The 23,298-nt window shown below is 42.0% G+C and overlaps 1 protein-coding gene across 3 annotated transcripts in view; it reads right to left on the bottom strand.

The window, feature by feature from the left end:
* The window catches only part of DOCK11 (dedicator of cytokinesis 11), a 243,510-nt gene that overhangs the window by 111,461 nt on the left and 108,751 nt on the right, over positions 1-23,298 (bottom strand). For all 3 annotated transcript variants that reach the window (XR_474957.3, XM_001364195.3, XM_007507772.3), the window contains exons 17-28: positions 22,492-22,676; positions 22,310-22,375; positions 20,392-20,484; positions 18,056-18,179; positions 11,938-12,059; positions 11,653-11,739; positions 10,925-11,014; positions 7,535-7,653; positions 5,486-5,555; positions 5,277-5,402; positions 2,492-2,563; positions 1,409-1,555 (exon numbers count right to left, since the gene is read on the bottom strand). Coding sequence is in view for 2 of the 3 variants with exons in the window: in XM_001364195.3 (XP_001364232.1) it covers positions 1,409-1,555; positions 2,492-2,563; positions 5,277-5,402; positions 5,486-5,555; positions 7,535-7,653; positions 10,925-11,014; positions 11,653-11,739; positions 11,938-12,059; positions 18,056-18,179; positions 20,392-20,484; positions 22,310-22,375; positions 22,492-22,676 (1,301 nt within the window). In the remaining variant the exon portion in view is untranslated. The remainder of the gene's footprint in view (positions 1-1,408; positions 1,556-2,491; positions 2,564-5,276; positions 5,403-5,485; positions 5,556-7,534; positions 7,654-10,924; positions 11,015-11,652; positions 11,740-11,937; positions 12,060-18,055; positions 18,180-20,391; positions 20,485-22,309; positions 22,376-22,491; positions 22,677-23,298) is intronic.

Below are 23,298 nucleotides of genomic sequence, written 5' to 3'. Positions count from 1 at the left end.
GTAAGGGAATATTATAAAAAACAAATAGGCAAAAGGCATCAATAAAGAGAGGCAGCATAGCATAGAGAGTTGGTCTCCAAGTCAAGGAGACCTGGGTTCAAGTCTTGCCCCAGCTATACACTGGCTATGTGATGCTGGAAAGGTTGAAGGAGCAGGGGAAGTGCTACTTGCATCAGTTTCCTCACTTGAATGTTTCCTCTAATTTTCAGTTCAATGAAACTGCCCAAGCTGAAATTCTGGAAAGCAAATATATGGGCATTGTTCAACTTTCAAACATTTAGTTAGCCTGGTCAAAGGAGGGTCTGCCCCTGGGGCCTGCGAGGGAAAGTATTTCCTGAGTACCCACACTCCCTTCTCACTGAGTTGCACTGCCAAAAGCCAGCCTAGTTGTGACAAAAGAAAGAATTCTGTCTAGTGCTTCCGAATTCCCTTATGGCTATGTGTGCCCAATCTACTTTCCTATAGAAACTAAGTTATGAATGGTGGTTAGCTTCCCAGGCAAGCATTCAAAAGATGACTGAACCCAGAATGGAGCTCAAATCCTACTCTCTGTACTAATAAACTTATTAGTACTGGTAACGGGAGGGAGGCAGCCAGGTATAACAGAAAGAACATGGATCTGGAAACCAAGAGATCTGATACTAGGAAAGAAGAAAGGAAACAAACATTTATTAAGCACCTACTATGTGCTAGGTACTATTGTGCAAAGCACTTAGCAATATTTCATGTGATCCTCACAATGACTCCTTGAGTTAATTGCTATTGTTATCCCCATTTCACAAATGGAAAAACTGAAGTGATATGCCCAGGATCATATAGCTAGTATGTGTTTGAGACCCAATCTGAGCTCAGGTCTTCCTAATTTTAGGTCCAGGCTTCCACCTACCCACCTATGCTCACTAACTATGTAACCTTTGAACTGTCATCTCTCTATGCCTCAGTTTCCTCATCTGTCAAATGAGAAGATCTCAAAGGTCCCTTATGTGCCTTATTAATAACATTGCTATTATGGGAAAATGTGTTGCAAGTTCCAATCTACTTACCACCATTTGGACTACCACTCATTCTTCCCTAAGCCGGGGAATTACTGGGCTTTTCTGTATGGCTAGCAAACATTCCCAAGTGGCCCCACAGAGAATATCAAGAAGAATGTTCATAAACATCTGGATTTGGGGCAGCATACGGACAAGCATCAGACCAACTGCACGAACTGTTCACCTTTCCATCTGACCTGAGCGGTTTATATGCCTCCATGAAGTCAAACAACAGGCATGCACACACACAAAATCAGTCTAAACTAGTTGTCTGACTGAATGATGACTATTTTCATCCAAGCAGGTGCTCCAGTAGCCCCATAAGTGAATTTCTGAACAATGAGAGAAAACAACTGGGACTCCAAACAGCTCACCTTCAGGAAGTTGGCCAAGCTGTAATTCACATTCCTTGATTCCTCTGGAATCTCCCCATATCGAATAGTCACATGAGGAATTATTGCAAGAAGGAGTGAATGTAGAACATGGTGGTAGGACTCAGGAAATCTCTGGGCTCTAGGAAGCTGAAATTAAATTCATGGAGAAAAAATTAAAGGGACAAACTTACCAGCCGAGCATCCTGAATGTCAATATTTGGAAACGGGAGTGTAATCAAAGTACATCTTTTCCTCCTCCCCAAACATTTCATCTAGTTGAAGGAGTATTTTACCCAGGCCACTATGGGTACGAGTACAACTGACTCAATTTCTCATTAGCCACCGTCTCGCTGCTACTAGGCTGCTGTTGCTAATCCCACTTGCTCTAGACATCTGTGTCCCGGACCCGTCCCACCCCAGCTCCCTACACAGAATGCAAACTAATAAGTGCTCAACAATATAGCTCTAAAGAGTAGGAGTAACAGGACAGTACACAGGGAAGGATTTTGTGCTTTGCAGTATTTCAAGCCATGAAGTTTACTTTAAATGCCAAGCACTAGAGGTGGAGCCAAGACGGCAGCTTCGCAGCAGCAAAAGCTGGAACCACTCCGAGAATCCTCTCAAAGCAACCTTTAAATGTCAAGCACTATTTAAACAGAATTTACCAAAATTAAATTTACACACAACTTCCCCAGAGGAAATCTATTACATGAAGCCTAACACTCTAGAAAAAGTTTATCAACTGACCATATATGGCAACAAGTGTGCTAAATCGAAGTGATTTCTGCTCTGGGACAGTTTTTGCCCCAAAACAGACTCCTAAAAGACTGGCCATGTTCAGACTCCAAGGAGTATACGATATAAATGGAGCACAACTCTATACGAGTGAGCCCAGCATCTGTCTGTCTCCACGCAACTTAAATCAGTCCTTCTCTCCATCTATGCCTGGATTCGTTCTTTGTTTTCACTTATTATTGTCCTCTAGGTAAAGCAACAGTTTAAAAGGCCTTTCAATATAAATGGGACTCGAAGAAAATGACCTTCATTCATCTACCTAGAAAAACCACATTTGACTTTATTCACCTTAATTTTGTTCTCTTCAAGTAAGTAGGAGGCCATGGACTTGGCCAGAGCTTCGAAGAAAAACCAGGAGTACTAGAATGGAAAAACAGTGACATCAGATAATTGCTGAGAATGTGTGCACATAACAGGTGTTTTTGAGGCATAATTTATGGTTCCTCACTTTAAAAAGGCTTATAAAAATAGCGTGGCACTCAGAGTACTGCATTTGGAGGCAGAGGAGTGCGGTTTGAATCTAGGCTCTGGCCCCTTAGTTCCTCATCTCTAATGGAGGAGATGACGGGCTAGCTGGACAAGGCAATTTCCAGACCTAAATCCTATGATCTTCCAAGAGTTGTTTTAGGGAGGAGCAGAACCAGGAGAACATTGTACACAGAGACAAACACACTGTGGTATAATCGAACGTAATGGACTTCTCCATTAGTGGCAGTGTAATGCCCCTGCACAATCTGCAGGGATCCAGGAGAAAAAAACACTATTCATAAGCAAAGGATAAACTATGGGAGTGGAAACACCGAGGAAAAGCAACTGCCTGAATACAATGGCTGAGGGGACATGACAGAGGAAAGACTCTGAGCGAACACTCTGATGCAAATCCTAACAACATGGCAATGGGTTCGAGTCAAGAACACACATGATACCAGTGGAATCACGCGTCGGCCACTGGGGGTGGGAGGGAGGAAAAGAAAATGATCTTTGTCTTTAATGAAAAATGCATGGAAATGATCAAATAAAATACTATAAAATTAAAAAAAAAAAGAAAAAAAAGAGTTGTTTTAGGGCCGACTGAAATAGGCAAAAAAATATGGTTTGAGGAACCTCCCTAAATATATCCTCACTGATCTGTCCATGGTGCCCAAAATGACCCAGAGAGATTATATTTCCTGCGTTAAGTGAATACTGCCAATGAAAATGAAACTTCCTTTGGAATGGGTCATCATTTACACTTTGGCATCTCTTGTTTTCCCACTCCTTTCTGAGAGCTAAAAGTTGACTTTGCTAGGAGAAGGGTAGAGATACCTGGACAGCAGGTGAAGGAAGAACTGAAAAAGGAAGTAGGAAGATGATGACAGATTTGGCATGGTTCACAATGCTGCCCAAGTCCTATCATGCTTAGATTCTGAAGTAGATTTTTTTGTTTGTAGCTATAGAGCCAACCACAATTAAATAGGTGGGGCTGGGTCAAGGGGCAGGATAGGAAAATGGTACAAGATCAAATATTACATTACCTCCCAAAATGGCCTTGTATGAAAGTCAAAAATCGATGAAATATAAATATAAATAAACAAATAACTGACAAACTCTGTAGACTTTTAGCTCCATTCATCATCTTCTGGACTAGGTAAGTCTCTCACTAGATGGCCTTCTGACTCTTTAGTTCTGCTTACCACCATCAAAAACAATTTGCTAGGGATACAATATTAGTGACCCCCAAAAAGCCAGAAACAAAACTAAATTTATTTAGTGCAAAAACAGAGGACTAATGATTTTGAGAAAGGGGGAAAAACCAAAAAGCAAAAATGAACATATTGTAAGCAGTAACTTTATCAAAATATGTTGCATCCATGATTATGAGACATTTCATGAGCTGTGGGAACTCTGTTGTCCCCTTCCCACACAGGTGCCATAGCTCAAAGTCTTTGTGAACTTCTGGGGCCAAAAACTTCATCACCTGGTGGCCAGTTTCCTGGTGCTGAGTTTTTTTTATCACTGTGTTTGAGGAAGCCTTTGCCTGCTAGTTTGGGATCTATTCACATGACCTCTGAGAACCCAGGTTCTCTACTCCACTCTATATGAGGCATCAGAGGAAGAATCATTAACCATAGCATAGAAAGAAAGTTCAGTGGAGAACTGTAGCAGACTACACAGTGTCCAATATAAAAACATCAAATTACCTGTTGGGGAAAGAAGACAATGATTCCAAGGTTCATTAAAGTAATTTGAAATTTAGTTTGGGAGGCAGCTAAATGCCTCAGTGGGATTGAGAGCCAGGACTAGAGATAGGAGGTTCTGGGCTCAAATATGACCTCAGATACTTCCTCCTAGCTGTGTGACCCTGGGCAAGTCACTTAACCCCCACTGCCTAGTCCTTATCAGTCTTCTGCCTCAGAACCAATATACAGTATTGATTCTAAGATGGAAGGTAAGGGTTTTTTAAAAAAAAAGAAGAAAAAAGAAATTTAGTTTGTAAACCAAACTGCCCCTGCTTGAGATCTGGATTCACCTTCAAGGACTGTTTAGGGGTTGTTTAAATCAATGCCTTTCCTGTAATAAATAACAAAATTCAATGAGTCTCACATGAGAGATTTTTGAGTGCAAGGGATTTTGGAGGGGATTAGCCTTGACATGACCTAAAAGAATCACGAGAGTGTTGCCTTCATGAATCCATTTTCATACTTCTAGAATTTTCCAAAAGATTCATCTTTTCCTCTTCATTCCCTATTAACTTTGCCTTGATCAGAAAGAAAAGGTCACCTTTTCTACTCCTTCCACTTTCGGGTTGCCAGTTCAGTTGCTCCATCTACTGTTCAGGGGCCATACTCTGAGGATTGTATTTGTAAGCACAGCCTCTAACCAATTTTTTGCCAAAGGCTATATTATATAGGCACATGCAGAAAGGAAGACTAGTCTTTCCCAAGAAGAGTGTGTGTACCATGTGAGCTTACAAGAATCTGATGAGAGTCCCTGGATCTGAAGCTGGAGCTTTTATAAAGTGTGGCTTGCTCACAGACTGTCCTCTCAAGCCAGCCTTTGAGCCACAGCTTCCCTTAAATTCCCAAGTCCTTACCTTCAGCAGTTTATTTATGGCTAAAAAGTCTGCAGACTGCTTCAGTGCTGTTGTCATTGCTGTGGCCAAGATTTCATGGGTCATCTGGGCCTGAGGGGCACCTGGTTTCTCAGCCCGGAAACTATACTACAAACAAAAAGGAATGGTGAATGCTATGAAATTATTAAGCACGAAGTCCCCCATCAAAGAAGAATGCTTCCCCCACTAACCTTTAGAAAGGATCTTAAGTAATGGTCCAAGCCTTCTTCATGGCATTTTGACACAATGTGTAAGAGAACCCTGAAACGACATGGTGAAAACTCCAGGTAAGGCCCTATGAGCTCCTTTGTTCCTCTTAGGATGAACGTTTTCCTTTCAATGAGAAAGTTCACGATTTGTTTTGCAAATAGTCTTCAGGGCAACGGGTAAAAATTGCACAAAAGCAGATTTAGACTTGATGTCAGGACAAACTTCCTAAGCAAGCCTGACTAAAAGTGAGGTGGTGGGGGCCCCCACTGGAGAGAGGCCTAAAGGGCAATGCACAGGGGGCAAATGCTACAGAGGAGATTCTTGTGCAGGTACAGGTTGGACTGGAAGACTGCTGAGATCTATGCTAGCTCTAACGTTCTGTGAGAATGAGGAGACTCAAGTCAAACACCATTAAGTTAAAAGCGGTGGTCATCAAGATTTAGAGAAAGCTAAGAATCAAACTGAGTGAGCTTTAAGAAGACTAGCTCTTCCTTTCCAATTCTCTAAGAATTTCCCATCAACCCCAGCCCTACTCCTTAGAGATTAACTATCATCTCTATGTAGATGATTTCCAGATCCACATACTAAGCCCTAGTTTCGACTTCTAATTCTGTACTACCAGCTAGCTGCTTTTTGGACACTTGAAAGCGGGTTCCCACCGGTATTTCAAACTCAAGATGCCCAAAAGAGAACTCATCATCTTTTCGCCAAAATCTGTGCCTTCTCTGAACTTCTCTATTTCTAAAGGTCTCACCATCCCTCCTATTTATCAGCTTCCCAAACCAGCCATTACTCATAACTCTGCATTCTCTCTCTCACTCCCCATACCCAGTCAGATGACAAATTTTGCTGTTTCTACTTTGACAATATCTCTTAGAGTTGATCTCACAGCTGCTGCTCTTCTTCCTCCAAACCAGCTCCTCACAGGTGCCAAAGTGCTTCTTCCTAAAGAACAGGTCTGACCAAGTCCCTTTCCTACTCCACAAATTGTAGTGGCTCCTCTAAGATCAAATAAGACCTCCCATTTGACATTTAAAGTCAGTCTTACTACAGCTACATTGCTCCTTTTCCTGCAGTCCCAGGTCCAGACAAACTGGCTTTCTTATTTTTCACAAATTGACCTCCCATCTCTCATTTGGACTTTTACACATGCTATTGCCTCATTCTCTTCGTTTTCTCATCTTAGAATCTCTTCTTTCCTTCCAAATTCAGTTCAAATATTGTCTTCTATGTGTGAAGTTTTTCTTGATGCCTTTCTCCACCCACAAGATCCTACTCAAATCTCATAGTATTTATTTGATCGGTATTCTATACAGGTTTAGGTACATCTTGTCTCTGTGAGGACAGTCACAGTGTATAACACACTGCAGCTGCTTAACCAATGCTGATTGATTAAGATATAATGTTGCCCTGTTATTATGGATGAATAAAAAGTGAGATCATTATAGAAGATGATAGTTCATCTGAATTCAGATATCAACATCCAACAAACTAAAAGCTTTAAAAAGTATGTCTCCAAGTTCAAAAGACATAACCTTTAGATAACCTAAGCTTTGCACATCATCATTAGGTTTCTTCCCAGTTATCTAAATATATATTGTAACTCTTATTGAAATTATTCTATGTGATAAAATACCTGGAAGACAGATTCACATTTAAAGCCCAGGAGGAAAAGAGAAAAATGATGAGAATTATGTTTGTGGTTGCAACAAAGTGAAGGATGGATTGGAAACAATTCAAAGTCACCAAGAGAAGAGAGAAAGACAGCTTTCCATATTTCTGATCACTGAAAATCATAGGTTCCTTAATGTGATAGATAAGAACTAAAAATCGGAAGGGGAGGGAACCCCACGACAGAGCAATCATTGACATTTTTTAAAGCAATGGCCTGGAGATTGCTCAAGGTTGTGAGTTATGGTATTTCTCAGGATTCAATCCATTTTTAGGTCCTCATCTGGCAGTTAAAATTCTATTTTGGCTCCAAGGGATTCCAAATAAAGCAAGATATCTCAGTTATTTGTGAAACTCACATGGTGCAGTTGATAGCCACATCATCTTCTTGGGTCATATTTGTGAGAACACGAAAGAGTTGCGTAAGAATTACAGGTAGAAACTGTATCATTACTTGAATCTCCATGGCATGCAAACACTAAAATGAAATGTTTAAAATACACACACACATTTACTAAATAGCATTAGTGATGAAAGCGAACAGAAATATGAGAGACTAACGTAAAGCTCAATATATATACTTCAAAATGTCAAGGGCCTACATATGACTTCATCAAAAATGGGACTTCGCTTATAATCCGAGGGCTTCGTGAGGTTCGGAGAAATCAGACAAATTGCCCACGGTTACACAGTAAGAGACAGAGCTGGGTGTTGAACTCCAATTTTCCTGACTAAGTCCAGTGACCTACCCACTAAGCAGCACTGACTCCTTCCGATGTGAATACAGACTGTCCCAAAAGTCTTAGTACAATTTAAATAGGGTGTTTGGGAACACTTTATAGAAAATATTAGTGCTAAGTCAAAACTAAAGAGACTTTTAGAACATTATCCTTTTTAAAATAAAAACTGGTAAGGCAAAATATAATCCCAATTTGAATGTTCCTCTCTCCAATGCTAACCTTTCCTTTTTGTATTGGGCTTTGCCACATTTCCTTTAGATTTTTATGATGTCCCAATTTTGAAAAGAATTCTTTGTTGCATTTACACATACAGGCTATGGAACAGACAGAAAATTGTAGACGATGCCAGTGTGTTCATATGCACATGGGCACGAAAGATGCATGCCTTCTCCTCCCTAGGGCCTAATGAGGTGATCTGTAGGTAGAGATGCTGTAGAGTGGATGTGATCTGGGGACAGGTCCCACTTTGGGATCCCTGAGGTGCCAAATCCTACTCCAGAAAGCATGTGGTGTTTTATCAACTGCCACTAGGGGGCAAGCTTGCACAATACGCATAACAGCAGGTCCACGCCCTCCCCCAAATGTGGCTGTTCTTTTCTGTTCAATCCTTTACCCAGTTCCTCACCCCTGAAAAAGCCAATGACCCTAACAGGCATACGACTGGCAAGTCGACGAGAGATCCTTTGCCTGGCCAATGCTGGAGGAATGGATTTCATTTATAGATAATGATGTAACCGTATTCTTTTCAGTGATTAATATTTTATGGTTTCCATTTTCTCCTCACAACAACCCTGAAAATTAGATAGGTCAGGTATTTTGACTCCCGTTTTACAGATGAGGACACTGAGGTAGGGCAAAGGCAAGTAACCTGCCCACAGCCACATGCCAGTAAGTAACAGAATCAGGACAAGAATGAAGATCTTCTGACACAATGGAGTGGTTGAGGGAATGAAGGAGTTAGCCACAGCCTCTCCATGTCTCCCTTTTACACGAATGGTTATATAAGATGACCTTTGGGTGTCATATAGCTTTAATGTCCAATGATACCATCTGCTTGCATCTGGTTGGCTCAGACACTGTAGAGATGTGCACTACTGGGAAATTCTGTCTTCATTCAAATGAAACAGCTATCCTTCTCCAGCTCATTTTACAGAAGAGGAAACTGAGACAAACAGGAATAACTGACTTGCCTAGGTCACACAACTAGGAAGTGTCTAAGGCCAGATTTGAACCCAGGTAGTCCCAACTTCAGGTCTGGTGCTTTATCTCCTGAGCAACCTAGCTGCTCCTGAGAACTTTACTCTTAATAAGCATATAAAGCATACTCTTTGATTTTCTGCTGTCTCTAAGGCTCAAAAGCTCCATAAAAATGGCCAGAAATTTTATAACAACATCTCCATAACAACTTGTCACCAAACTCTGGTTCTGGTCCTCATTAGTACTTTTCCCAGGTTCAGGAGGGAGAATTTTGAGTAATCACCTATGTAAATCATGGCCTCAGGGCCCATCAGCATGGCATTTTACCCTCAGGCTACTCAGTCCACTGACACTTAGTTAAGTGTCTGTTGTGTGTCAGATACTGTGTAAAGTGAAAAAGACAGTACCTGCTCTCAAAAAGCAAAGCATCAAACAATGAGAGGGTGGGGACCAAGCGAGAAATAAATCATCACTCTGTGATATCAGCTAGTCTCCACACCCCTAAGAAAAATAAGCTCTATTTCCTACAGTTCCAGAGGTGGCAGATGGGGGGAAGTACTGGAGAAATTGCCACGAGGGTAGACATTAATTATCCACTCTACCCATGTGTCCTTGGACAATTCACTTAATTTTGGGGGGCCTCAGTTTTCTCAGCTATAAAATGAGGCTGCTTTCGGTGACCTCAGGTTCCTTTTAGCTCTAAATTTATGATCTTCCAATCCTATCTTTCCTGAATGTGAGCACACAGGGTGAGGATAGAGTTAGTCTTTTCACAATCTCCTTCCAAAGCCAACACTGAAATCTACTGCAGCCCTCGGAGATTGGGCCACCCTGTCTCCTGGGTTTCCATCCTTGACAGTGTCTACAACACAAACACACAGAATGTAGACAACCCAACATTTCTTCTTTGAGAAATTCATCTTATGACATTAGACTGCTTTACTCCAGCTCTTTGTCTATGGCAGCTCAGAATACCTCAGGAATCCTTTTGCCATCCAGGTTTGTGCCTCCTTATACAATGTCTCATCGAGGCCCAATTCCTACAAGATTATGATGTCCTGAGAAACAGTGCTAAAGAAAAAATGCCACCTACGTGGAGAGGTTCTGTTCTCTTCTTCCTAACTGGCCTCTTTCAGATTCTTTGAAGAAGAGACAATGGCAGAGGCCTGCTTCTCATTTCACCCCACACGCAACACTAGTTCAAGCTCTTGTGGTCTCTCTCTTTTTTAAAAAAATGCATGTTTCCACTCGGGGATCTAGCTGGGCAGTAGGATGAAAAGTACTTTGGACACATTTGTCAATTGACCTGAGGGAAAGGCATTCTTAGAAAGGGAGAAAAGTCAGAAGATTTCGGTTTCAGGACTTGATTCTGCTCCTTACCACACAGGCTTTCTTCATCAAGGCATTGAATCACTGTAAGCCTAAATTTCCTCAACTGTAAAACTGGGGTAGGACTACCTCCCTTGCCTGTTTCAGAGGATCCTGAGAGGAACAAATGAGAAATCAGATGTGATAATAATTTGTAAAGCATTTCCTCTGGATAAGCTGAAATGGTGATGACTATTTTTCCATTCACTAAGAATCAGATCTGGAATTCTTGGGTTAGAATATTGGCTTCTCACTGGAGTAATTTTACTGTCTGTGTCTAGAAAGCCATTTAATGGAAAAGCAAGGCACAAAAAGCATGATCTCAGCAAAAACATATTCAAAGTGTTAGCTTCCTTTTTCCAAATCAAAATATGACAACACAGAGGCCTACAGAGCAAGTTCATTGTGACTGAAAAGTTTATGGAAAGCCGCTGTGCTTTTTACCTTTAAATATTTAATGAGCTCCCCTGGAACTGCTTTAGCACCAGACTGCATCGCCTGGCAATGACGGAAGAATTTGTGCACGTGCAGATCCTAGAAACCAGATGTAAAAAGCCATTACCCTTAGGCTCAAATCTCTGGCCCGCCTGCCCCTCTGGTCCCACATCTGCCAACTGAGCTCTTTGCTAGGTATTTCAAAGCTCAACTGCCTCCAAGTCCCAGGTCTTATGTGTAAAAAATCATGCTGTCTTCTCATTTTACAACGTAAGAGATCCAAGGGAAAGGGGTGATGGAGGAATGGAAGGGTGGGTAGCAGAAATCAAATCCTCAATTAAAGAATACCAAATTTTCATTTAATCCAGGTTACTACTAAGTGGATTTCCACGGAGGACAAGATGCACCCATGTTTCCATCTCCTCTTTAGAACTAATCAGGAACACAATCCCAACCCACTGAGGAAAGCTACTGAAAATTAGGAAAATCCTCAACACTTCACCAGTAGCTCAAGAAGCCAGACAAGTCTATGTGGAGTACATTGTCTGGACATATGCAGCCTCTGTAGGCCCCATTCTCTCAGAAAGGCCCTCAGACCAAAATCTCTCAAGGTTCCTGAGCTTCAAATTTGGTCAGTACTGCCCAAGTTCATCCAACAAGTTCCTTTTCTCTGATACTCTCTGATATTCTCTCCTTTTCTCTTTCTCTGAAAGAAAATTCTGATTTGTCCACCTTACCTGAGTGTAGATGGTTGATTCTAAGTGTGTTTTAATCTTTAAGAGAGGTTTTGCACCATCTACCCACTTAATATCAATGTTTGGTTGCTGTGAACAGAAAACAAGGAATTGGGTTTGTTTCATTTCATCCAAGAGATATACATATGAACAGCCTACAAACTGCATTTAAACAATTCTTCCTCTTCGATATACCAAACGCCAAAATGGCAATGTGGCTAATGCAGTTCAAAATTGGGTCTTATGTGTCCCATAATGATCTACTTTTATAAAAAAATATTTTCCTACCCGTCTGGATTCTGGATCAGCAAGACTCAGGTAGCCAGGAGGAAGGTTGGCCGAGACTGGGAGTTGTTGTTCAAATGTGATTACTCTGCCATCCTTCAGCAAAGGCACCCAGGCAAACCCAACTGTCAAGACAGTAGTGGATCATGAGCAACATGACAGCTAATGCATCGAGTCCACATCCTACACATTTGGAAGATGGGGGAGGAGGAGGAGGAGGAATTCCAGGACTGTGCACCATAGCCCTGGGGCTGAGCATCAACACAGTATGGAAAGAACAACAAAGGTTCCCAACAGAGCTGAGTTATTTAGCCTGTTTCTCCATCAGAGAATTTTAGAACTAGGAGGAACTCACTCTTTTTTCCCTAAAGGAAGAAAGTAAGGCTCTGAGAATTCAACTCAGTTATATTCACCAAACCTTCAAGCACTTCCTCTTCCAGCTAGGAAGACCTGGATTCAAGTCTTACCTCTGATATACAACAGCTGTGTGACCATGGGCAAATTGGCTTAACCTCTCTGAGCTTCAGGCACTTCTCTAGGAGGGCCAATAACAGATGAGTTGCCAACCTGCATTAGTAAAGAGTCCCCTATGCCCCAGATGCCAAAAGTCAGATCCCACTGCCCTTCAGTCAGACCCATGTCTGGACCAAGAGAAAGAAATAACCAAAATGTACCAGGAACAATGCTCAGTGCTCCAGGAGAGTTATTTTTGTCCTCAAGACACTACTGATATTTAAGAAAATCTAGGAGGCAGCTGAGTGGAGAATAGATTGTGGAAAGGAGGAATGGAGTCAGAGACCAATCAGGAATCTGTGCAAGAGATGAGGCAAGAGGGGACAGAGTCATAAATTCAGCATACTGTGGGCAGACAACAGTTATCAAGGGCCTGGATTCTGGATATGAGGTTTAAGGGAAAAGTCAAAGAAACCTTGGTGATGAAGGATGGTGATCGAATGAGTTCTGTTTTTTAGATATGTTGAATTTGGGATACCTATAGCATTCCCAACTGGAACTATCTAGCACATAGTCAGTAACACGGGACTGGAATTGAGTAGCACAGTGTTCTCATAGTACTGGTTAGAGAGTCTGGGTTCTTGTGTTGCACAGATGACCTTGCTGCCTGTGTGACCCTGGTCACTTAATCTCTCTTGGCTTCAGTTTTCTTTTCTGTAAAATGAAGGAGTTGGACTTGATGGTCTCTGTGTTCGATTCCTGCTCTAAAGTTCTTCCCTTATCAGGTATGCTACAGTAGTGAATCTGCTGAGATCCCTCCCAACTCTCAAATTCCGGGATTCTCATGAAAGCATTCACATCCTCGGGGATCATCTCTGACTCCCCACTCCTGTAGCCCACTGTATGCAGTGGATAAGTCACCATTCCTGCCCAATTTGCCTCCACTTGCCTTCTTGGAATCTTTCACTTCCTTCAAGGTTCAGCTTAGAGATCCTTTGATCTAAGCCCCCCCCCCCCACCAATTCACCCAGTCCAGTCATCCTTTGTCTCCCTTCTCCATTCAGCTGCCAAATTAATACTCCCAAATCTATAGGACCACATCACCCTTTCAACTCCCCACCCAAAACACACACAAACACCCTCAGGGGTTCCTTATCACTTCTTGGATAAAATACACTTTCACACAGGCTTTTTCAGTCTTCCTTCATATTAACCCCTCTCACCTGCCCTGTTCAGATCAAACCGCCTGCTGTTTCCTTGGTATAGGAGACCACATGTGAGCAGGGCAGATGCCACTTTCTCTAGAGCTTAGGGTTGTAGAAAAGTACCCAGATCACTGAGAAATGAAGTGCCTTGCAGAAGGCCATCTAACAGTAATGCCAGAGATGGAACTGGAACTTAGGTCTCAGATTCTTTAAGCACTCCTTATCTCTGCACGTAGCATGCCCTTTCTTATTTCTGTGTCTTTGTATAGATGGCCCCTCCCCACCCACTCTTTTATTTTTTTGAAATCCCTTCATAATTGCTTATTTGTACCTATGTTGTATATCCTGCTAGAAGAATAGAAGCCCCCTTAGGGTAAGAATTATTTTATTTTTATAATTATTTATTCTTAGCTATTAGCAAAGTAGCACAGTGGATAGAGTACTGGGCCAGGAGTAATCAAAACTAATCTTTCTGAGTTCAAGTATGGCCTCAGACACGTCCTAGCTGTATAACCCTGGACAAGTCTCTTTACCCTGTTTGCCTCAGTTTTCTCATCTAGAAAATGAGCTGGAGAAGGAAATGGTGAACCACTCTAGTACCTTCGCCAGAAAACCCGAAATGGGGAGATGAAGAGTTGGACAAACAACTAGTAAAGTGCCTTATACAAAGCAGCTAGGGGGTGCCCCACTGAAGTCATAGAGACCCGAGTTCAAATCCTGCCTCAGACACTGACTAGTTGTGTGATCCAGGGCAAATCATTTAGCCTCTGTTTTTCTTCACTTTCCTCCTCCGTAAAATGAGAATCATAATGGCACCTACCTCCCAAGATTGTCAGGAGGATCAAATGTGATAATATTGCTAAAGTACTTAGCTCAGTGCCTGGCACATAGGAGGTGCTAAAAAATGTTAGCTGCCATCATCGTCGTCATCATCATCATCATCATCACATAGTAAGTACCTAATAAAGGTTTACTTAATTTAAGACTATCATTACATCTCATTTTAGTCTTCTTTTCAATTGGCTAAATAGCTCTGGTAAACTCACCTGATCCTTCCATGGCTTAAGCCTCAGGCCCTTGCTATTCTATTTCCTAACATGTAATAGCTTCAATTGAACACTGAACTTTCCATGAGCTTGATGGCTGATCAGCACTTCCTTTCCTAAGTGTATAGGAGTAATTCCTTCAAGAAAAGATTTTAGAATTTTGCCAAGAATTGAAATCTGATTCAACTGGGGAGTGGGAGGAGAGTGATGTGATTTCAACTTTGGCCAGAGAGGAACTGTATATAAGATAATTTGGTCCTCATCTACACTGGCTTTCTTACTTAGAAGCACCCCCACCACAGCACCACATTTTTGCCATTAAATGGAAATAACTAAAATAGCAGAAGCAGGGATGGGACTTCACAGAGACTCTCCAATATACTAAAGTTCTAAATTTGCCTGTGAATTCTCAGATGAGTTGGCTGTGTTGTTATTGCTGTTCATCTGTGTCTGACTCTTTATGTTCCCTGGACCATGGGCTTTTCTTGGCCAAGATAATAGAGTGTTTTGCCATTTCTTTCTCCCCTGTGCCCAAAGTCACACAGCTAATAAGTGTTTTGAGGCTGGATTTACACTCTGGTCTTCCCGAGTCCAGCCCAGCTCTCTAGCCGCTGAGCCATCTAGCTGCTTCCTGAGTTGGCTATATAGGTCAACTGAGAAAGTGTACTTCCATTGTTTTGGTTCCCTAATTCTAGGCAGTTCACTCTTCTATCATTAGTACAGGTAATCCACATCCATGTTTCTTCCCCTAATCTTTGTCCCTATTCTAATTAGTGCTATTCCATGTCAGAACTACTAAGGTAGGCCTAAGGTAAGGTAAGGTACCACTCTTTATGGTGCCTTTGGGGACCCCTGTCCTTATTCTCTAAAAACTCCCTTTATCTTCCAACCATTCAAACTACATTTCCTATGATGCTTTGCAAGAATGGAAGTGACATGAGCCAATCTCTGATTAGCCTGGCAGAATGTTAAGGATAAGGAGGAGGCAAAAAGAGCTGTTAGGGGCTATTACACCCAGGAAGGGGGTCATGACAGCTTGAAGTTGAAGTGGATTTAGCTTTCATTCTTAAAGCGTTCAAGTCTTTCACTCTCTCCTTTATCCCTGTGAATGATATGGTTTTCAAACTCCATTCTAAGATTTCAAACAACAAAATAGAGTATGATCTGGGGCCTGGGGAATTCCTGTTCACTTTCACCTCAGATACTAATCCCTGCTTTCTGGAGTTTTGTATTATAATCCTTCCATGCAAAGGAGACTGGGAAATGCATGCCTAAGGCCCCAGTGTTAGTTAAAGCTCTATTTCCTACAAGAAGTAGGCATACATACTTTGTATAATGGGACAGGATTTTCCCGACACAGGGTGGGGTTGGCAGGTATACTGGCACAATATCGTCAGGTTTCATTGGCCTTATGCTTTCATTATGCTCCAGGATTTTACCTGGCCACTGACTTTCTGAAGAGACCTCCCCCCCCAAGACCATCTTGTTCATGTCTAAGAAAACTGCAACCCAATTGAACTAAGATATATGTTCTCAGTGTGAAGAGAAGAGGGATTTCCATTCTTCACATGACTCTGGTTTCCATGGGCTTTTAACTGAGCATTTAAAACCAAGCAAAGAAAACCTTTTCCTGGACTCAAAATGGCCACATGAGGAGGGCAGGTGCCAGGGAGCTCTTCTGGAAGCCCACTTGGGGGCATTTTCTTCAATCTATTTTTCAGTATGAGCTGGGAGCATGTGAGGAAGCACTTAAGACCTAGACCATAGAGTTTCTTTCCTAAGCTTTATCTGCAATGCCATTTCATTCTAAATTGCAGAGTTAACCCTACTGCTTTCTCCACACTGTGGCCTAGATGTCTTTCCCAGACCCTGCCAAGCGTCTGCAGCTCTGTATTAGCAAAACTTCCAGGCTGGTTTGTTTTATTAGCAGTGGAGTTGAGTAGTGAGCCAAATATGCATGGAAAGGCACTGTCAAGGTAGTTAAACCAGAGCACTGACAAAGTAAGAAAAGTTTTCCAACCCAGAAAATCTGAAAAGGAAAGAAAAATGTCTCCTATTATCACTGGTTTTGTATGGTGAATCAATCTGAACTGTCTGGCCATTCCAACGACAATCTAAGCCAAAGGCTAGTTTAGAGACCCTTTATGGAAACTCAGGAAGGAGGCAAGGCCACAGTCCAGGCATGGTTCCTTCTTCAGCCGACTTCCACATCTGATGTGCTCTAGAAGCCAGGACAGCTTGAAGCACAAGTATAATTACACCCTAGTGCTAATCTGAATGTTCGCTGGAACCAGTGGATTCTCTCGGGCCACAGAAAGTTCTATGAATTGGACAGACAACTGGGGAACAAGACTGAAGCCAAAGTCTGGTCTAGGCCTGATCTGGCTCCTGGTCTCAGGTGAGAGCATCTCAGGAAGGACAAACTTTAGAGATAAAAGACTAGAACTGCCCAGTTTGTGAGTTTAATCCTTGATCATTTAAAGACTAATAAAGACTTGATCCTGTCCAAATCTCCCAAAGCAAGCTGGGTCCCTGGGAACAAAGCTAGACCAGACATGTATGCTGGAGATGCTTATGGTCAGCTGGTTCACATGTGCTCCCAAGCTCTTTTGTGAGATACCTCTAATCTTCTATGGCGTCCTAAGGGACTATCTTAATTATTCTAACAACGTGCATTTCATTAGGTGCTTTGAAGTCTCTATTGTAGCTCAGAAAATCCTATGGCCTTCCTGGCTGACTCTTTCTCTGTCCAAGAGTCTGTCCACTCCCTTGGCTATGCTCCCTGCTGCCTCGTAGGATTTCAACTCTGGTCCCCTGATAAGTCTGGCACTCTATCTGCTAGTCCAGGCTGACTCGCTAGGGGGCCTAAAAATACTTTTCAGTGAATGGCTTCAGAATGGAGCTTGAAGTCAGACTATACCCACACACTTAGTGAGACTTCCCTTCCAAGACCTGCTCAGTCTTAAAGCTTCCCACTGCTAATTAGTGCCAGTCAGTGCTTCTATCTTGCAGGCTTACAGATGTCTCTGGCACCAGAACGACTTCCCTGTTCCACAATGAGCAGAACTAGAAAATTCCAGCCACCACCTCACCTCCATTGAATGTGTTAGCTCTCCCTTGATGTGCTCAATTTTTTAAAATGGGTGATTAAAAACAATACACTTCACTGGGACATGCACTTAGAAGAGCACAGGAGATTCCTTTCTGTTCTTTTCAGCACTCCAACCGTATTGGTAAGGTTTTCTAAATCTTTAGTGCAATAAACATTTTAGTCAAATGAAAGCTTAAGGAGAAAAAAATCCTACCTTTGCTGAGAAATGGATTTTGTGGGAAATGAAAGATGAGGTCCATGGTTTGAGGAAAGGAGGAGGAATTGATTGTGCAGTGGCTGGGGATACATTCCGAGAGGACACTTACCTAGAGTTTCAACAGTGTCCTGCTTTTTGGCTGTTCCCTTTGTGTTGATTTCACAACTGATGTGATAAAAAGTGAAAAGCAAATGATGTTTTTGATGAAGGTGAATGGGAAGTTCAATTTTCACCTGAAAAGACAAGTTACACATGGCATTTTATTTCCGATTCTTGCATTATCCAACTCTGTCCTGAATTATTTGCATTTGGCTTTTATCAAGTTTTTCAGAAAACACTCTCTGCACAGGGGCCCATGTGGCAGAGTATTTCACAACTTCCCAGTCTATTTCACTTTGGCAATGCCGCACACCCAGGCTATGGGGGCTCATGGTAAAACTTCTGCTCTGGTGCTCCCATGGCTTCTATTGTGCTAGCTTGACAGGCCCCTCAAACACTGGGTAAAAATATATATAGCTAGCACTCCTCTTCACACTGCCAGATAGGACATTTGTAAAATCAAATCTGTTAAAATAATTTCCACTTCAAGACACTTGAATAAAGCAGGAAAGAGGCCATTTTTTGCTAATGTCTTCTGTCTCATCATAAATGTGCAAATTTTTTAAAAATCTGCACATCTTTACAAAAAAGATCCAAAAATCACTTTAATAGCCCACAAAATATAGCACTTAAAGGTCTTCAAAAAGAACTTTTCACTTAAGTAGATGAAAACACATTATTAACTATTGTATAGTGAACATAACCACAGTACTTGTCTGCTAGGCCTTCAAAGCCTTTTATAATCATGACTTCATTCACATCTGAAATAACCTCTCTAAGAAATATTCTCATCCTCACAAAGCATGGTATACAGTTTGAAAGATAATAGCTCTCTTCCTCTCCCCCCTTTTCCTCTTTCCCTATTCTTCACCTCCCACTTCCCATCTCACTATCCCCCATTATCCTTCTCTCTCTCTCTCTCTCTCTCTCTCTTTCTCCCTCCCCCTTTCCTTCCCTTCATCCTCTCTGTATTTATCAAACAGCTAGACATCTGTTTCAGCCATTGGAAAAGCAACATTCCTCTGAAGCACTGGAGGGGAGGGGAGAGGAGTTGCCTGGAAGTCTTGTCTCTGACACATAGTAGCTCTAGAACCACAGGCAGGCTCTGAAACTTCTCAGAATACCTCTCAGTTTCCCTCTCAGTAAAACGAAAGCTGAGATTTAGGAACTTTCAAGGTCTCCTCCAGCTCCAAGTCTTATTACATTATGAAAGCTAATTACTATATGGTCAGTTTGTATGAAATAGCCTTTAGTCATTAAGGGAAAATCCCTCTCATGTACATGGGTCCAGGGCACAAGTTTCAAATGCACTGCTCTGCTCTCTTCCATCCCCAGGTCATGTTCTCAGGCAGGGAAGGTGGTGGAGTAACACTTTTTAGGAAGCCATCCGAACGCTTGGGTTATAATGAATTTCCTCTAAATTTAGGTCCATTGTGATGCGACACTCACCCCACTGGTCTGTTATACACATGGGCCTTCTACATGTGAGATAGGCACAGATTAGCATTCTGTGACAATAGTATGGGATGCTTGCACAAATCCTCCTATCAACCTGGACCAGGGTCTGACAGGCGAAGGGGGCATTGTGGACTGGGGCTGGGCTGGGCAAGTTTGGAGGAAGCCAGCCAGCTAGTGAGTAATTAATGACAAAGCTGGTACTGGAACCCCAAGCAGCCAAGAGTCCAGGATTCAAAGAACTTAAGAGACTCTGGGAGGAAGGCAAGGGAAAATCTTGAGCCCAGAGAAGACCTATCTATATATAGTAGTCGAGAAGAGAATGAAGCAAACACACCATCAACCAATAGACAAAGAATACTACAAAACTGCCACCATTCAGAAACAAATGGAATGGATACTCAGAAAGGAAGAAATGCTGGGAGGGGGCTGCAGAGTCTCCCTTTTTTCAAATTGGTAAGACACTGCAGCATAGGAAATGGTATGAATGCTAATGACTTAACAGTGCTAATAATGTCCCTCCTTCAGAATGAAACTTAGTGGCATGAATGACTTCTAAATGGAAGGAGATTTGGCACCTTTGAGCCATGGGACCTTAGAGACTACTTTATCCAACCTCCTTTTACAGGTAAGGAAATCAAGGCCAAAGAAGAGAGGGTCTTTCCCAAAGCCACCCAGCTATCCAGTCCCAGATAATGCTGCCTCCTAGTTGAATGACTGCTTCCCTTTCCTTATTGTTCTGTATCAGGCCTAGAGATTGGCCTCAATTTGCCAGCCTAACCTCCATGGTTACTGCCAACTAACAAGATTGCCTACATCACTTTCACTTCCATGGATAATACCTTAGCATCAGCGTCCAGCCTACCTGGTGGAAGAAGACAACATTCTTACCTCGTCATAGAACTCTGGATTTTGGTTGTGATGAGAAACGATAGCAAAAGCATTTGTGACAAAAAGAGGCCCGGCAGGTTTGCCATAAATGCACTGCAAAAGAGAGACATAGTCACTATCCTCATTCCCTGTGTGATGAAAGGCTCTGGGGACATGGGGACAAAGTAGCTCATCAAACACCCTTCTCAGTCAGTGAGGCTCAGGAAACACACAGCCAAGCCAGGTCAGGCCAGATCACTCCTAGTGCCCCCCAAATTTGGTGAATTGGATGGGAGAAAGCTTTCCAGTTCACTGGATAACTAAGTGATGAGAAGCCTGGGGCCAACAAACAAAAAGAATTGTGAGCCAGGTCACAAAAAGTCTCTTTCTACCTCTTAGTAGCTGGTGGGAAAACATTCCAAATATTATCTATGTCCAACTTGCTTTAAGAAAAGTCAAAATCAAGTGTTCTTCTTGGGGATTAGTTAGTGAATCCAAGGCCTGACCCTCTAGAGACACAGCCAGTCTACAAGTTTGGACTCAAAGAAGCTTCCACTCAGACATCGAAGTCAGGGGTTTCATTTCTCCTTCCTTGTGAGTCATCAACCATAAAGGGCTGGCTTTCTCTACATCTCTACATCTGTGGAACATTCTGGCTTCATTTCCAATGTGAGTCCTTTATTTGCCTAGGCCTAATACACTGGTGTTCCTCTAATGTTTGCCTTACTTCTCAAAAGCCTAATGAAGCCTACACGGCCCGGACCGTGTAGATGGTATTCATTTCTGGTATGCTGCCACTGCCCATCCTCATCCCCGTTAGACTCACTTTTTACTTCATGATAGACTACACATACATCTGTATTCTTCTAGGCTGCCACAGAGAAACTGCAACTATTGAGATCACTGAGTGTATACTCTAAAGCCTAGGAGTAACTTAAGAATGAGATTCCACAGGATGGGGAAGGGAACCAGTTAAAGAACACAGATTTAGAGCTGGAAAGAGCTTTGGAGGCCACCTAGTCTAAACCACTTGTTTTCCACTGAGGAAATTGAGACCCAGAGAAAGTAAGTGATTTGCCCAATCACTTAGTCACACAGGGTAGTGACAGAAACAGGATTTGAACCCAGGCCCTCTGATTCCAAAGGCCCTACTGCACTCAATTTCCACTGAAAGGAAAAACAGAGAAAAGGGACTTAATTCAAATGACATGACTGTGCATGCATGAAATTTAGGGTTTTAGATGAAAAGAATTTTTTTCTAAAGTTAAGGGCTACTCAGCATGAAAAGGAGACCATGAGGAGATACTCCAGACTCCTTTCCCCTTTAGGTCTTTGTGATAAAATCTGGTTTAAGGAGTCTGAGAAAACATTACATGATGGTGAGATGCATTAATCCTGTGACAGAGAGTTCCCCAACAGTGGAGAAGCCTAGCAGTGCCAGCAGCCCTTGTGTGTCCAGATCTGATAACAACCTGCCTTGGTTTTAGAGGAAACAATGATCCCAGAATTCAGGCATCACTAGGTGAGGCACAGAAGGCAAAGCACACTGTGGATCAAGGCAAGTATACTTGGCTTCTGCCTGCTCCAGGCCTGGTCAGGTCACAAGTCCCTGATGATTATATATTCTAGCTGGTCATAAGACAAATGACCTTGTGCCTGGGCATGAAACAACATTGCAAAAGCAGAATGAGGCAAATCCAAAAACTACAGAGATGAGAATCTCGTCTAACTTTAAGCCCAAGCTGGTTGGTCCCTAATAATCCCCAAATTCCCCCATGCAGGGAACAAGTCAAAGGAGAATCTAGATAGCTTTACATGTTTTTCTCTGCACTATCCTCCCCATGGCATATAACCCCAAGGAATGCTTCCTATTGATCTCCCGGAGAGTAAAGGCCCCATCTCTAATAGAAATATATAAACAGCTAACAAATCAACGCACCTTCAGAGCACTAGCATCACTCTCATCGGAATCCCGGAATTCTACACAGACGGCAATATTTCTTGCCTAGGAAATAAGCCATTATTATTCAGAAATGTTATTCGTTTTTCAGAAATAAGCCACAAGGCTGAGGGCTTGAACAGAAACTCTACATTTCTAAATGAAACTAAATAACTACTCACCTTTGCAAATGTCTTCTGGCTATCATACTTTAAGTGCAGAGGATATACATACAGGTGATTTTTGTAAACTGTAAAAGGATAACAATATTTTGCCACTTCAGGAACAAACTCTTCAATTTCCACAGCAAGATTTTGAGAATTCTTCAAAAAAGGCTTCACGGGCACATAGGAGGCAGTGACACAATCTAAGATTGAAAACAGAGCCAAGTAAGGGCTGCACATGATGTTGCTGCTGCTCGGCTTCAAACAACATGGCATTTCCTAAATAAATGGCCTATGAAAACATTAAGCTCTTCAAATTCCTACTTAAAAGGCTGAACTTTAAGTGATTACCTAAAAATGAAAAAATGAAAGCAACTGCTATAGAAACACAAGAGGACAAAAGAAATGAGGGTCATATTGGTCTAGGCCTGATCACTCCTTATTTCTCAACATTGACAATGGACAGTAACTGACTACAACACAAATGGCCACTTCCATGTTTGACTGTGTGAAGAAATCTACTCTACTTCCTTGTGGCTGCAATTTTGTTTTCATTGCATTTTTTTTACTAGTAGCAGCAAAATGAGGGTAGATTTACATTGACAGTGAGCTATGGTAAGTAACTCAAAAACATAATTGGGCCCAAGTGTAATTTTTCACCTATGAAACAATGGAAAGCTTCTGAAATGTCATTCTTAAGATGTGCAACCAATAATAAGATGCCTAGTCCAGAAAAGAAATTACACAGAATTATGGGAAACTTTAGAAATACAAGTTACAAAAAGAGGCAACCACTACATCACAGAAAAATTCCTTGTGCCCTGG

This window comes from Monodelphis domestica, chromosome X, assembly GCF_027887165.1.
Source record: "Monodelphis domestica isolate mMonDom1 chromosome X, mMonDom1.pri, whole genome shotgun sequence".
Classification (NCBI taxonomy): domain Eukaryota; kingdom Metazoa; phylum Chordata; class Mammalia; order Didelphimorphia; family Didelphidae; genus Monodelphis; species Monodelphis domestica.
Note: the sequence above shows the minus strand (reverse complement) of the source record. Positions and strands in the feature narration are given on the sequence as shown.